This window comes from Onychomys torridus, chromosome 11 (assembly GCF_903995425.1).
Source record: "Onychomys torridus chromosome 11, mOncTor1.1, whole genome shotgun sequence".
NCBI classification, from domain to species: domain Eukaryota; kingdom Metazoa; phylum Chordata; class Mammalia; order Rodentia; family Cricetidae; genus Onychomys; species Onychomys torridus.
In genome coordinates this window covers 24,821,369-24,838,676 of record NC_050453.1, presented here as the reverse complement: position 1 = coordinate 24,838,676, position 17,308 = coordinate 24,821,369, and the positions used below count along the sequence as shown (strand labels likewise).

The 17,308-nt window shown below is 42.3% G+C and overlaps 1 protein-coding gene across 2 annotated transcripts in view; it reads right to left on the bottom strand.

Moving 5' to 3' along the window:
• Ddr2 (discoidin domain receptor tyrosine kinase 2) overlaps positions 1–17,308 on the bottom strand; it is a 119,957-nt gene that overhangs the window by 28,533 nt on the left and 74,116 nt on the right. For both annotated transcript variants that reach the window (XM_036201841.1, XM_036201842.1), the window contains one exon: positions 16,377–16,485. In XM_036201841.1, coding sequence (XP_036057734.1) covers positions 16,377–16,485 — 109 coding nt within the window. The remainder of the gene's footprint in view (positions 1–16,376; positions 16,486–17,308) is intronic.

Sequence of the window (17,308 nt, the reverse complement as noted above, 5' to 3'; positions counted from 1 at the left end):
GGTGTCAGAGGACTGCTGAGTTCTTCCCAGGCTTAAAGACAGAGCCCTGGAGAGTCAGCCAAGGGAAATCTTGAGTCATTGTGTGCCTGCTGACAACACACAGAAAAGGCTCCCCTATAAGTCTGATCATCACTTACTTTATGGCAACCTATCTATCTGTGTATTGAATTAACAAACATGCTTATTAATGAGTGTTCTCATATTTACACAGCTTGTCAGTAGTGAATAAGACACAGGGAAGGATTTCTCTCATAGACCTCCATTCTGGTCCAGGGGACAAAGGTAAGATGATAGTTTTCTGCAATCAAAGAGATACAAGTTGCTTGCTTACTTGAAAGTTGCTATCACTGTTTCACTGAGGCTGGCAGAGCTAGCAAAAATACTAAAATACCTGTCGGGTTGTAAAAGTAACAGAGATTCTCTTAAGAAATAACTTTCAGCCTGGATTTTCTATGACACTTGCACCTCTTGACCCCCTGTGAGACTGCAAGCCATTTTCAGCATAGTAATCATGGATTCCCGGCCCCTTTCAACACCCGCCAACACACAGCTCTGATTAAGAAGTGTTCAACGAACATTGGGCAAACAGGTAAGTATGAAAAGGTGAAGATACAGGTCGATGGATAGAAGGATGAATGCCTGGACAGAAGGGTGGAGACAACGACCTGCACGTTAGATCTTGGCATGCAGGAGAGGATTAATCTCCCAGGTGAGTCAACATCTGTGGGGTCCAACAAGTTTTTGTGAAGCAGAAGCTTGCCTAGCTGCCTCTCAGCAGGCAGGGTCAAAGTTCATCAGGGGGGTGCATTATGGGTAGGAGAGGAAGAAAAGTCAGTGCTACTGGATAACTAGTCACCAAGATCCACTGAGGAAGATTTTTCTGGAGTTTGGTTTGATGAGGTTCCAGTGACTACAGACCTAAGCGATGCAAGAATCTTGTTCTATGCCATGATGTGGACCTCAGATCAATGCCAGAGTAAGTAGGGGGCCCCAAGTGTCACTGTAGACTCCCATTTATTAGAGCGTGATATTTTCCAATGGATGACAGAAAGAACCGAAAGCCCTATAATACTCTTGTGTGTGTGCATACCTATAATAAAGTTTAACTTAGAAATTAAGCATAGTAAAAGAGAAATAATAATAAAATAGAATAATTATGATATTCCATGGTAAAGGTTATACATTTATTTTGTTTGTGTGTACATGTCTGCATGCACACATGTGCATGAGGTACATGTGCTTGTATGCACTGAAGTCTGAAAGGGGTGTTTAATCCCTCTAAGCTAGAGTTACGGACAGCTGTGGGATGCCACACTTGCTATGTGGGTGCTGGGATCTGAACCTGGATCTTCAGCCTCTGAGCCATCTCTGCATCCTCTCTCCCACCACACTTACTCCTCTCAAAATGAAGTGCTTATAGAAGGAGACAAAGTGAGGGGAATGGAAGGCATTGGAGGTGAGGGAGGGAGAAGAGTCAGGATTTTATCATGCAAGTCCCAATCACTACATTTTAAATTTGTGAATTAGTTCAGACTTTGTTCATCTAATATTTCTAGACTATGATTGACTACAGACAACTAAAACCAGGCACATGAAAACCACTGATAAGAAGTGACTCATGTTCCAGCCATCCTCAGACAATGGGAGTTGGGCTAAGGATAACCGGGACCAAAGAACATAATCCAGAAACAAGCTAGTAAAGTAGCAACGTAACCTGTAAGCAGGGTTTCTCCGTGACTCAGTGTTCCCAGGCACCCACAGGAAGGGCAGAGGAAAAGGATGAGCTGATTTTGGATGGCCTTTCTCCATCCCACTGGGTCTTTGGAACCCAAAGAAGCCTTGGCCTGGGGAACCCGACGTGGCACTTCTCCGCAGCCCCAGTGTGGTTTTCCTATTGAACGAGCCTATTTTGGGTAACTCATGGAAGGGATCCCAATGGCTAGGGAAGACTCAGCTTGCAACATTAGCTCCAGTCCTAGACATCAGACGTCCCTTTCTTTATCCCACTCCTCTTTCACCAGACCCCACTCCCCTGTTCACTCCGTATCTGGAAATGCAAAGAAACCTGTAAAGAGGGCAGCCTGTCACACAGGAAGCAAGAGTCACTGCAGCAAAGATTTTGCTTGCCGGGTTGTCTTGGTGGTTTCCGGATGCTTCCGCTACCCACCAATCTCCCGACAGAGATGCCAAGAGACTCTTCCAGTCTCCTAGAGTGGAAAACTACTAGCATCAGCCGCAGTAGGTCCGGCTGAGAGCTCTGTGCATCCCAAGCATCCCAAGTCAGGGTTGGCAGGCAGACTGAGGAGCAGCTGCCGCCAGGCCCCAGCTTCCCAAGAATTACTTTTCATACTCTTCCTGCCAAGGCTGTAAGCCTGAAAGCGTTGCCTGTTCCAAGGTATTTACCACCCCATGGCCAGCCCCAGCCCGAGGGCTCCTGATCAATGAGTATCCTATATGCAGCTTCCAGGAAAACACACAGCACACGAAAGGCCTGGCCATAGAGGTATGACCCCTGGCTCTCTCTTGACAGAGATAGATTATCAGGGTCTGGGGTGAGGTAAACTAGTCTATGGTGTAATGAAATATCAATAACCGAAAAACTTTAGAGCCAGGAAGGAATCTTAACTTACTGAACCCTAGAACTCTATATTTGATGTCAGAACCTGTGAGTCTGAGAACTGAGTGTAACAGTGACTGAAATCCACTATTCTCAGCTCTGGTCCTCCTCAGACCCCCTTGATCCACTTCTTTTAGTTCTAGAAAAGACAAGGCCAGTTAAAAATGTCACCTGAACCCTGCTTCCCACAGACTTCACACTGAGACCCTGCCAGGGCCCAGGCAAGACTGTTCAGGTTGCCTTCTTCAAGCTGTGGGGTTGTTCTTTGGGCACATTGGCCTCTTCCACAAAGATTGCTTTTCCCCAGTTGACACCCTCTTAGAAATAACCCATTTGTGATTTCTCTGAGAATTCAAAATAGTTTCCAGCAACAATTGTTAAAGACTTCAAGGAAGAAAATCTGAATGTATGGGCTTCAGAGTACAGAGGTACGGATTGGATGGCATGCCCTGCCTGGTTACATGCATAGGCCAGTGTATGGGAAAGAAGTGTTTTTGCCCCAACAAGAAGGCAGAAGATCTGCCGGGCGGTGGTGGCGCACGCCTTTAATCCCAGCACTCGGGAGGCAGAGGCAGGCGGATCTTTGTGAGTTCCAGGCCAGCCTGGGCTACAGAGTGAGTTCCAGGAAAGGTGCAAAGCTACACAGAGAAACCCTGTCTCGGGGAAAAAAAAAAAAAAAAAAAAAAAAAAAGACAGAAGATCCAACTGGGTAGAAACAACATGGAGATTGGAAGTTTATAGGAAACACGGCATGTGGTTCAGAACTTGGGGAATCCCACAGAAGAGGAGGAGGAAGGATTGTAGAATCCAGAGGGGTTGAGGACAGTATAAGAATATGGCTTACAAAATAAACTAAGTACTCATAGTAGCTTACAAAGACTAAAGTGTCAACCACAGCCCCTATATGAGTCTGAGCTAGGTCCTCTGCATATATGCTGTGGTTGTGTAGCTTGGTGTTATTGTAGGACTCCTAACAGTGGGAATGAAGGTGTCTCTGACTCTTTTTGCCTGCTCTTGGGACCCTTTCCTCATATAGGGTTGCCTCATCCAGCCTTGACTTGAGGGTTTGTGCCTAGTCTTATTGTAACTTGTTACACTGTATTCAGTTTAATATCTCTGGGAGGCCTGCTCTTTTCTGAAGGGAAACAGAGGAGGAGTGGATCTGGGGGAGAGCGGAGGTGGTGAGAGAAAACTGGGGGGAATGGAGGTGGGGGAACTGTGGTCGAGATGTAATGTAATTCTCTCAAAGAACATATTAAAAAAAAAAATCTGTCTCAAACTTGACTCTGTCCTTCTAATATGGGGGCTGCAAGACTGGTTACTACATCCCATCCCTTTGGGAACATCAGCTTCCTTATCCTTTGTTATGGCTTGAATATGAAATGCCCCTACCACCTCATATATTTACACACATGTTCCCAAGCTGGTAGCACTGTTTTGGTAAGCTTTAGAACTTTTGGAGCTGTGGCCTAGCTAGCAGAAGTAAGTTGTTAGGCCTCAAAGGTAGTACCAATGAGATACAAGGAGCATCTTCCATGTGCTCCCACCACCATAAACTCTGCCGTGGCTTCCCCATATGATGGACTGCACCTTCAGAACCATGAGTCAAAATAAAGTCTTGCCCTTTCATGTTGCTCCCATCAGATATCAGTGCCAGCAACATAAAAATGAACATTTTCTTAGCAACCCTTAATAATCCCCATCCTTAATAATAAGCAGGGTTGTTACAGAGAGTTTATATAAAACAAGAATAATTTAGCACATTCTATGGGATGTAATAGTGCTCAATAAGTGAAAGGCAGAAGGGAAAAGAAAGTGGATTGTGTGTTTTAAATATCACATGCAATCTTTCTTAAGCATTGTGGAAACTTTGTGACCTTTTAAGCTTGTGTTCTCTGCTTAACCGTAGCAATGTTACTTGTTTACAGCAATGTATAAGAAACCAGTCAGTTAGCATCCTTCTAACCTTCGAGCAATGATGTGTGGTAATATTTAGGTATTCTTGATCCTGTGAATATTTTTATTATGGCTCTTTCTAATGAAAGATTTCAGTTGGCCTCCAGAGTTGCATGGGGTAAAAATAAATCAGGAAATAAATAAGAGGTGGGGAAAAGAATAATAGTAAGGTAAAGTTGATATCCAAAGTCACATTTTCTTTTGTCTGTTAGGTACCAAGGCCAGGCCTTGTATGCAAGCCAGGGAAAACTCTGAGTGTGGTCCTAGCCACACTTTGTTTTATACTATTCACTGATGGGAGCTTTTCTCACTTCGGTTCTGAGCTCTTAGAAGTCAACCCAAAAGAGTGAAACAGCCAGGTGAGAAGGCTCATGGGTGAAAAGCACTTGCTGTGCAAGCTTGGTTACCTGAGTTCGATTCCCCAGAACCCCCCTGAAAGTGGATGAAGAAAATCAGCTTCACAACGTTCTCTGACCTCTGTCTGTGTGCCATGGCATATGCATCACATACGCACACAAACACACGATGATGACGATGATGATGGTGGTGATGATGATGATGATGGTGATGATGATGATGATGATGATGAAAGCAAAGTAGTAGTAACAATAAAATACATTTCAAGTGAAACACAACCACTTAAGAAAAATCATAGGGACGACAGAGGAAAAGTTAACTTCTGATTCCTGTCCTCAGGTAGGGTAGGGTAATAATCCATGTTCCCCTGCCAAGAGTACCTGGAAAAGCTGGATAAACTTCATAAATACTGTACTCAACAGTGCCTGATTGACAAGGCAGGGAGAGCAGAGGAACTAAGACCGTAGAGAAGGGACAATCTCAGAGAGGACAAAGAATCCTTTAGTCACTTTCAGCCTCCAGCAGATTGGGACAGGGACGAGATGCTAATGCTGACCATGGCACCTGCAGGGGTTGCTCTGAGAAACAAACAGCAGTGCTGATGAGAATCTGGAGTGAACTGTACACAGGGCACTTCCCCTCAGCCATGTGCCTGGTGCTGCGCCTATTAGAGCAGGAATGTGAAAGCCAAAGAATTCAAGACTTACCAGGAAGAGAACTCATAGGGGTTCTGGAGATACTCTCAATGACCAAGAATTCAGCCTACCAACTATTCAAAGAGAAGATGTGTTGCTCTGCCAAATACAGACAGATCCAATTGCTCCACTAATGGCCAATCTGGATTTGGGTTCAATGGCCTCTTACAGAAGCCAGAAAATCCAACAGCATGCTCCAAGAGCTAGCCAGCCCAGCTTCTAGAAGCAGGCCATGCCAGTTCTACCTGCTACACTATAGAGTTTTCAGTAGCTACTCATAACGAATAAGGTACAGAAGTATCCCCAAACATATGTAAATCCTTTACTGTTGGCATGCTGAGGGAAGAATTCCAGTTCAATCTTTTGGGTACTGTAACCTGCTCTTAAGATGTAAGGTTTAATGAAGTGTGTTTTCTGTGTACAAACATTACTAACTACAGAAAAGCTGTTTTCTCAGGACAGAAATTGGAATCAAGAAACACATCAGAGCCAGGCATGGTGGTGCATACCTATAATCCCAGTGCATGGTAGAAGTAGGAAAAGGCAGAGCTGGAGTTCAAGGCCAATCCTAGCTACACTGGAAGTTCAAACCTGACCCAGGCTATGTGAGAGACTCTGTATTAAAACAAAATCAAAAAGAAAAGACATGAAGACAGGAGGAAGTACAAGGAGGAGGGGGGAGTGAAAGACAGACAGACAAACAGGCTTACACCTGCAGTCTAAGCACTTGGGAGGCTAAGGCTGGCTGATTTTTATTTGAGGCCAGCCTGAGTTACATAGCAAATTCCAAGATAGCCCTGACTATATAGTTTGACCCCTTCTCAAAAACAACAAAACAAAAACCCAGAAAGACAAAGGCAAGAAGCACCCCAGTAGCCAAAGACAGAAGGTGCTGCCATCATTCGCTTGGTTAGGAGATGGCAGAGGGACTATCTATCACTATTGAGAAAGTTCCTAGCATGAAACTCTATTACCAATCTTAAATGTTGATCAAACATGCTAAAAGAGAACACATGAAAACCCTAGCTTTTCTAAATTACATTTGCCCCATCTTCACAGATATAGCTTATGCCATACCAGGGTCATTAGTGATGACCCAGAGGGCAGACTTAGTTGCCTTGTATCTTTGCTGTGGTTGTAACACTTGAAAGACAGAGCCTGAATTCATCCTTACAAATGTTCAGAATAAAAGGCATACACCAAACACAACCACAACCTCCTTTATTTATAACTCTCCAAATATTCTTCCTACAGACCAGAGGAGGGGGAACTCAGGCATTTAAAAATAAATAGAGCTCTCCTTACTCCTGTAGGGTCAAGATTGCTCTACCTCTCCAAGTGGGAAGGGGGTATCCTCATTCAGACCTGAGGAGACTGGGCATTGGCTACATCTCAGGAAACCTTAGTTCACCCTCCCCCACCTGATTTACTCTCTATACTTAGCATCCCACTGTTAAAGGAATCCCATTCCCATGATCTCCCCCTCAGCTTCTCCAACATCTTTTCAAAGCCAAGCTTCACATGACACAATTTACATTTCTTTTCCTGCAGTAAAACACAGAGAAGCTTCAAAGTCCCTTGACTTTCATTTCTACCCTCCCTGTCTTCATTACTCAAGTATTTACTGATTGCCTTCATAAGCCAAGCACAGCAGCAACAGGCACCCATCATGGTCATGAGTGTGTGGGAGATCATCACCGCAGAAAAACAGATAAAGGCTGAAGCCAGAAACATCTCCCAGTCGGAAGAAAAAGTTGCGTACCATTTAACAATTTATCACCACCCACATAAGTCCATAAAAAATACACACACAAACCTCAAAGATTTAACTACTGTAACTTTTGTTTTACTTCAGCTGTGCATGTTTCCAAACCACCAAAACTCTGAGTGGCTTATTTTGCTACATTCATACTCTACAGAGACTTGCTAAAGTCAAGAGCTAAATCAACAATGACTGCACTCTAGAACAAATACACTGTATATACTCTATCCCTTTAGGGTCCGGATGACCACAGCCCAGGGGCTGGCAGAAGCCTCATTCCCCACTGACAGCTCAAGTAATGGTCTCTTGTAACTCCTTTTCCTACCCTGTTATCTACAAGGTACAAACTTTGTGTGTATGGTGTTTGGATTATTTCAGTTTCCTTCTCTTCCCACAGCCACAAATGGCAATGCAGCATTTGAATATAACTTTCCAAAGCCCTTTCATCTTCACTAACTAATTCACTACTCCCCAGGGAGTAACCTTGTGAAATGCAGATAGTGAAGTTACACTCCTCCACCTTATAACTGAGCAAAACCTGTGCTGTTTGGGGTTTGTTTGCTCCCCAGAGGTCCATGTAATGTGAAATGGAACTTGGTCCCCAGTGTGGAAATCTGGAAATGGATGGAACCTTTAAGAGGTGAGGATTCTGGGAAGTCCTTAGGTCGATGAGGACTCCACCCTCAGAAGGTAAGGTAATTTTCACAGGACCCCATTGTAGGTTGGTATCAAAGCCCAAAACTGGCCCCGTTCAGCTCTCTTCTTCACACACTTCTGCCATTGTATCCACCATGCTCTTGAACCTCCCAAACTGTGAGTAAACAAACATGTTTTTTTTTTTCATAACATTTGTCCTGTTATGGGTATTTCATTACACCAACAAATAGCTGGTTACTAGAATCACCAGCTGCGGTACAAAGATTTACGATAGTGTTTAAGGTCATAACACTGCGCAATGACAGAGCTAGAAGTAGAACTTGACCCTTGGTCTCCAGGGTCACCGACTATTCACCACTCTGTCACCACACACTGCTGACAGCAAACTGTTGCCACACTGTCCAAAGCATGATCTCAAAGGTCAGCAAGACCTCCAAGTAGAAGAACAATCTGGAAGAAAAGGCTTGAGGAAGGCTCTTACTGATCTAAACTTTACAATGTCCTGATCTCAGAGACATTGAAATATAATAGCACAAGAAACCTGCCTCCTAGGGAAGGGGATACAGCATGGACCTTGGTCCTGGGTGAAGACAAGAGCTGTGGTCATGAAATATTTGGCATACACCAAACATTTTGAAGTTATATGTAACCTGCTTATTGTGCTAACTGGCACACCTTTGCCCATGTGACCTCTCACTGACAATCATTCCTATCTTCCTGTTTTGTTGTTCATGTATGCCTCCATGCTTTTCCTCATGCTCAACTGCATCACCTCCCTCTTGTCACCTGGCCTTCCAAATTTCTTTAGCTTTAGCTCAATGACACACCTTAGCATTTCAACCAGCAAGACACTGGAGATTTGACTTATTTGGGCAACCAATGATTATAAATATACAAATAAGTTAGCTGGGTACAATGGTATGTACATATAATCCCAATTGAGGCAGGTAGATCCCAAGTTCAAAGCTAACTTGGGCTATATAGTGAGCTTGGGGCCAGTGTAAGCAATTTAATAAGGCCCTTCATCAAAAAATTAATTAAAGTAAAAAAAGATTGACTATGTAAGTCAGTGGTTGAGCATTTACTAGCATGCACAAGGCCTTAAATTTAATAATCTCAAGCTCTCTCTCTCTCTCTCTCTCTCTCTCTCTCTCTCTCTCTCTCTCTCTCTCTCACACACACACACACACACACTCACACCCCTACACCTATTGTATATCTTAATGACACCAGCTTCAAGGCATTGGAATTTTTGTCATCTCTTAGAAAAGGCATTGCTAAGCAAGAATGTTGTAAAATAGGAGTGATACTTGACCCCAGACACTTCAGTAACAAGAGACACTGATACCCTGTATGTTCCTGCCAGAATTAAGGGTCCTCCTGCAGCCTCTTGGCCTCTCAACACAGGAGCCCTAAGCAAACTCAACTTCACAGGTGGTGGCAAAACCCCAGAGGCCCAAGAGAGGAGCTTTGTGTGGTATTCTGATCGGAATCCTGTGATTATGATCCTGGCTCTGAGGCTTAGCCTAAGTCTCCAAGGGCTCTGACTCTCTGACCATGGGAAGAGTTGCTCTACCCTCTCTTGTACTCCAACAACCATCTGTCTCTTGAAAGCTTAAGACCCGAGACATAGAATGTAAAATAACAGAATACAAGCAAAACTTCAAAGAACAGAGAAAAATCCACCAGAAACTTTGGCTCCCCCAAAAGCTGTGTTTTCACAACAAATATACTTGGAGCTCCTTCATCCTAAGTTGTAAGACCCAAGAACTACCAAAAAAAGTATATTCTACATAATTTCAAATATAGAAGACAGTGTAGAATAACAAAATTAGCAATGAAGTCTGTGATCATCATGATATAGTAAGTAAAATTAAGGAAAGGAAGACCTGGAATTTCTTAAGCACATCTCATGTGTTGGGTGTTATGCAGGTCCCTTATGTGCATTATCTTGTTCTTCATAGTAGCCCTTGGGTAGTGACCAATTGTAGCAGGAATCTTAAAAGTTCTTATTAATAAAAACAAACCTGGACCAGGTATTGGGGTGAATACTGGAAGATCAGAGAAGCAGAACAAGCCACAGCTACCTCACCTCACCAGTTCCTCTTCTGATCCTGTTTCCTCAGATTGGAAGCCTCTGAGTCCTCATCCAGAATGAATCTCAGCTGAACTGTGCTGCTCAAAGGCTGAATGCTTAACCAGTCAAATGTTTCTAGTTTCTGGTCCTCACACCTTATATACCTTTCTACTTTCTACCATCACTCCCTGGGATTAAAGGCTCGCTTTCTGGGATTAAAGGTGTGAGTCACCATGCTTGGCTGTATCCTTGAACAGATGGATTTCTGCCTCTGAAATGCTAGGATTAAAGGCACATGCTACCACTGCCTATCCTCTATGTTAATACTGTGGCTTGTTCTGCTTCTCTGATCTTCCAGCATTCACCCCAATACATGACTGTGGGTTTGTTTTTATTAATAAGACCTGTTAGGATTCATGCTACAACCAATGATAGACAGGAAGGCTGAGAATGTTCAAACAAAAGTTGAACACCTGCCAAGCTCACTCAGTTAGGTCACAGCCTAGCACAGTGGTTCTCAACCTTCCTAATGATTCAGCCCCTTTACACAGTTCCTCCTGTTGTAGTGACCCCCCAACCATAAAATTATTTTTCTTCTTACTTCATAACTACAATTTTACTACTGTTAAGAATCATAATCCAAATATCTGATATGCAGATGGGTCTTAGGTGACCCCTGTGGAAGAGTCATTCAACCCCTATAAGAGTTGTAAAGCACAGGTTGAGAATTACTGGCCTAGATCCCAAGTGAGATGTGGCAATTTGCTTTCAAAGGTGTGGTTCCTCCCATCATTTTGTCTCTGTGAACCTGTGTACTAATGAATTTTGAATGACAACTTGCCATAATCTAGAATCGCCTGGAAGACAGCCTCATTGAAGAATTGCCTAGATCAGGTTGGCCTGCAGGCTATTTGTGAGTTGAGCCAGCCCAATGTGGGTGGCACCATTCCCTAGGCAGTGGGTCCTGAACTCTATAATAATGAAAGAAACTAGCTGAGCATCGAGATGCATTTCTTTCTTTCTTGACTGTGGGTGTTATGAGACTAGCCAATGATGGACTATAACCTCCAACTATAGACCCAACTTCCTCTCATGTGTTCCTTGTGTTCAGGGCACTTAATCACAGCCACAGAAATGGCGTGGCCAACAGCTCTCAGTTCCCTCATTTGTAAGACTCGATTAATTCAATCTTTCTTGAGCATTCCAAAAAAACTGGCTGCAGAGTCCTTTAAATATCCAGTAACAGAACTTCTTTTTTACAAAATGCACATTTGCCTCCACAAATCAAGCTTGAGATTCAATTTCAGTGGCTTCTCAGGCCCTAGCATCCATACCCACCCAGCTGGCCCATGACTCAGGGCTCCTCTGCATTGATACTCTGTGGTCTTGCCTATCTACAGAAAGCAGGGGAGCTTGGAGGTCAAGGTCTATCATCTTGCTAGTTCTAGATGGGATTCCATCCAGATTATTCTGCTTAGTCTATTGCCTTCAGTTACCACCTAACATTTGTGGGCCTCTATCCCCTTATCTGCAAAACTGGAGTAATAGTATTGTACACTCATTATCTCAATCTGAAGATTACATTCTTAACACTACTTCAAATAGTACAAGGAGCATATAACATGGTCTTTGAACATCAGTTGGTGGTTTGGTTGAGCTCCGCAATTTTGTCTCTTTTTCCCTTCTTAGTGTAATCAAGAGAGCTTGAGCCCTTGAGGGGCAGTTGAGTTTCTGATGTCCCCAGAGGAAGATTCTCTTACTGGAAGGAAGAATAGAAGAGACCACCCAGGACTAGACTTGACAAACAAACATGCAAGAAAGAAAGAGACTATCTAGCATTGCTCATAAGAGAGAGATTTCCCCAGGAACATCTCCTTCTTGCTTTTTATATTCCTCCCTCCCGGGGCTCTATTCTAACCATCAGAGAGAGAGAGAGAGAGAGAGAGAGAGAGAGAGAGAGAGTGTGTGAGAAAGAGAGACAGAGAGAGACAGACAGACAGACAGACAGACAGACACAGAGACACACAGATCATCTTGGAAATATATAGAAGAGATAAGAGGCATCAGCCTTGATGAAAGTCAAGGAACTGGAAGTAAATTGACAACTTGGTACTGAAGGGACACAGAGCATCCCCGCTGCTTCAGTTTCTCGGCCAGGGTGAACTGGCCCAGAAGGGCTTCCACCTCAGAACTTCCTCATTTAGCATGATGAAGAGATCAAAGTTCCAGGTCTGAGCTCTGTGTCCTCTTTTCAGCCTTATGCTATTCTTTGGCTTCAAGTTGAGCCTCAAACTTAATTAACTTATTATAAGCAAATTAAATAAATAAATAATGAATTAATGAATAAATAATAAAGATAAGTATTTTTATAAATGAACTTTGAATCATTCAACAGAATTTTCTAATCCCACCCAAATTGACTTGCTGACTTATGAAAATGATTTTTTGTGAAATTATTAGTATAGTGGTTTACTGGGTGTGGATTGCCATTAGCCAACTTCTGAATTATAATTCTGCTGTAAGATGCTGTACTCGAGTCTTCCAGTACTTCCTCCATCCAATTGGCAATTTGTTAGGGTTGGGTTCGTAATGCACCACCGAAACTGACAGATTGTTAGCACACCATCCACACTGCAGGACTGGAACATACTGCGTCTCAGTATTTCTCATGGAGGCTTCTAGAGCCCTATCCTGCAGCCCCTCTGAACACTGCCATCTCTGGAAATGTCAGTGACATCACCCTATTTACAACTCCTTTGCCAAAGCTCAGCTACTTGAGAGCGCAGTGCCTTAAACTGTGGGTCACAATCTCACATGGAGTTGGGGAGGGGGGGTGTAACTGAATGTAGGAATTGTAAAAGTATTGGCAACAAAAAAAGGTTTATGAAAGTACAATTATGAAGATCAATTCAAAAGCAAATGATTAACAGCTGTTTGCTTCTGAAAGTGCTCACCCATGTTGCACCGTGTGTCACCACTGGAATTTTGTGCCTTACCCACAACCGGTGCACCTAGCACTGAGCATGCTGTCAGGGCCAATGAACTCTGCCTAAAGCCACAGGGCTCAGATTCCAGACTATGGTACATTATGAACTGCAGTGTTTTTACTGTATTACAAAGTTTTCTGCTCTTATAAAAACATAATGATTTAATTATGGGAGGAACCTTACCGTTTTCCCCATCACTCCTCAGTGTAGAAGTATCAAATTCGTGTATCTTTAGCTAGTATTATGTCAGGATGTCTGACTTTCTAAATTGCTACTTGAGTTACTGACTTCGGTTTCAGTTTTTTAACAGTCATTCCATGAATTTTGGCCTGTGACGGATGAGGATAAAATTTCTGATATCTTCTGACATGGCCTTAAACCTATTTCTGTTAAGAGTTGGCCATATAATAGTATTTGCTTATAATAATAATATTTGCTTTTAGCCCAAGTCTCTCTACTATACAATGTGGCTAACTGGTGTGGAAAATCTAAAGCCCAGAACTTATTGTCACTGAGCACTTTCATCTATAATCAGTACTTTCAGTAGCTTCAGTCTTTTGGGAAGTACCAGTCGAGACCCCTGGAAGTCTCATCTCAATCAGTATTTATTCTGTATCTACTCTGCATTAAGCAGTGGCTACACCGAGCAACTCCATGCACCACCGAAACTGAACGATCGTTAGCACACCATGACAACCATTTAACACTGAGGAGAAATAAAAACTTCTTGTCTGCTTTTTACTCCCTCATCTCCAGTTTTACTTGGAAAAATGGAAGGGGGTGGCAGAGAAAAGGGTTAGTCCTTCAATAAGTACCATGTTTCTAGGGAAACCTTTTAAAATGAAGACATCCACTTTTTTGTGCCAGTGGAAAGAGCCAACAGAAATACCTAACAACAGAACTGGTAGTAAAATTGCCTTCAGGCAGCATGTTTCCTCCTCAAGGACTACAACTTGTATTCTAACACAGGAAGCTGGTCTCCCTGGTTGAATTGCTTAAATGCCCCCAAGTATGCCCGCCTCCATGATGAGTGACACCCAGCACCTAGACATTGTGTGCGCTCTTTGCCCTCTTCTTTGGAGCCCAGAGCAGAAGGGCCATCGCAGGAGGCAACCAAACTGTGTAGAGTAAGAGGGATACAAAGCATAAAAATAAAAAGGTGTCCAAGTTAAGATCTGAGATGCCCCCACTAAGCACTTCAGATATAATGATGGAAAAAAGCATTGAATTCACTCAGCCAACAATTCTTTAACTTTTTCAAAGGAGTTTTGACCGTGTTTCCTATGAAGGGTATAAAGAATAGTGCACGAACATGGATTTGGTCAGGGGAGGCACTCTCACAAATGTACCATTATGCTAGCATAAAGACAAAAATGAATATACCCTTGAGAATGTAATTATAGCCAGCTGAAAAATTGAATTCTACATACTATTGTGGGAGGCTAAGTGGGTAAAAATCACTTTGGAAAACTCTATGGCCTTATGAAGAACATTAAATAACATGTTACAAGTGACCCAGGAATTCCACTTCTGGATATAAACTCAAGAAAATTGAGTATATATCCTTACCACAAACTCTGTGCAAGAATATGGAAGATTTTTTCACAAACAGGCCCAAACTTTAAACTAAGTTCCCATCCATAGTAGACTATGTAAATGAAGTGTGCAAAGAAAGTAATATTAAACAACAACAAGAAAGGGCTGTCACCCACTGCGTGTAGCCAGGGAATAAATGTCATACAGAAAATGTTCAGTTTAAGAAGCTAGGCGCAGTATCCCTGTATCATATGCCTCCATTTACATAAAGTACAAACAGGCAAAATGAGTCTTTCTTGCTAGAAAGCAACATAATGGATGTCATGAGGGTGGGGCAGGAGGAAGAACTCCATGATGCCTCTGTTTCTTAATTGTGAAAGTGTCGCTCACTGCCAGGGCCATCCAACCTTTGACATTGCCATACAATGTCATTATCTACAAAGCTCACATTCAAAAGCAGCACAATCAAAAACATCACATGTGGGGAAATGTCATATTTTATATACATGTACACTTTTGTGTTAGCTCACATTCATAGCTACCTCTGCTTCAAGTTAGACATATCTGAATGGATTTATAAACACCTATCCAATTGGACACATAAGTTATGTGTACTTTTATATGTTTTTTTGGTTGTTTGAGAGGGTTTTTGTCAAAGAATAAAAATATGACTTAAAATCTTTACATTTCTTTTTACCATGTACATTTTTTGTTCCTATAGACTTTGGGCATAGCTATATGACTTGCTTTGACCACTGAGGTCCCCACCTCAGTGCTGGGAGTTGAAACAGGGTCTTAATGAACAAGCAACCACCAAGCTACAGCCCTCATCCCTGCCAGTATGGTCTTAACAAACATAATTTGTGCAGTGGATTGAAAGATTGTTTGCAAATTCCAGCTACCACTCATGCTCTTGTGCAATTTCCATGAAAACATGACCAGGCTAGTCTGCTAGAGAAATCCACAGAGCAACAGCCAAACTGTCCTTCATCAGGGCCAAGGTAATCCTACAAGAGGCCATAGCCACCTGACTCCCAGATAGCTAAATGCACTAAGACAGTCTAACCAAGTTCAGTCCGACCAAGCACTGCAGAAACCATCTAACTATAAGCCTGTAAACAAAATAGACAGTCATTTTAAGTCACTGAGCTATTGAAGATTGTTAAGCAACATTATTGTGTAACAGACAAATGACACAATCATATACTTTAGGTTAAAGATAAAATATATATGAACTAGAACAACATACACACAAAAAAAAATTGACTCAAAAGATTCATCTCATATCTCTGTTTTGAGCATAGTCAAGTCCTGTGAGAAAGAGACATTACCTGGGATCCTGGGAACCTGGCATCCCCCAGAGTCAAGTAAAACCCAGGCCTAGCATCCAGTGGATAACCCAACCAAAAGAAGCTCCCTGCTGCATCTAAAATTTCTCTCCCATTTTTCCCAAAAGGAAGAGCATCAAATAGCCATGCCTTCTCCCATTTAAAAAAAAAAAAAGGCAATTAAATTGCTCTGCTCAACATAAAACCTCTTGTATAATAGCCAACACATTCTATATGGATAGGGAACAGATACGACTTTGTTTCTCACTTGGCCACATTTCGCCACGCTAGTGAAAACAACTGATACTGTGGGTTCCCTTGACAAAATTCTTTCTAAGATAAGCACTGACAGGCATGGGCAGGAACCTGGTCCTCAGCATCCATCTGAGTAGTGGCTGTGTTACCTGGATTAACCTGAGCTTTTGCAGAACCCAGGATGGGCAAGAGCAGGAACAGCACCACGGGCATTCTGGGAGTCGGGGTCATTTCAGAAGATGGAGTTGGATCTGGAGTCTGCAGCCCGCCAATAATGCAAGGAAACAGAAAGAAAGGGAAAAGAAATGAGAAAAGAAATGAGTGATGCAGATTCCACCAACACACGTGAACATGATCTTCGGAGATGATTTGGGATTCTTGCCATGTTTATTTCCATATTTAAAACTTTGGTATGCCCAGGGATTATCTAATGCAAGAGTTTTCCAATTCTATTAGATTATAACTTCACTCCTGGAATTAAAATCGGCAAAACTATACACAGGTAACAACATATAACTGAGGCAAATACCAAATGGTAACAACAAAATAAAATTTATATTTATGATGTCATCTAATGTTTTCATATTATCAACATTGGTTCCAACATTAAAACAAAAAGAAATTCAGTAACTTTAACCTGTTTTTAAAGCTCCATAAGTTCAACATTTATCTTGATCCATTAGCTTCAAAGTGACATGCAGAACTTTGTAGCTTACTTTTTTTTAAGTTTCCTCTAAATAATCATGTGACAATGAATTAGACGTGGACATATCAGTATATATCCAGATTTAATTCAATAGAGGCATGGGTAGTTACATGTGAATATAATACATATCCATTGTCCCCTCACTTCATCAGCTAAAAGGGCCCAAGGGCAAAGCATTCTGGCAGTGCCCATCCATTGGCCATGCAAACCAAGAGCCAAGATCTTGGTTTCTAATCCCATCTCCCAATAAAAGGAATCAGAGTTCCTTAGGAAAAAGAAATCCATATGATAAATCTGGAATATATGTTGAATACACACACACACACACACACACACACACACACACACACACACACACACAAAATGAAGTACGTC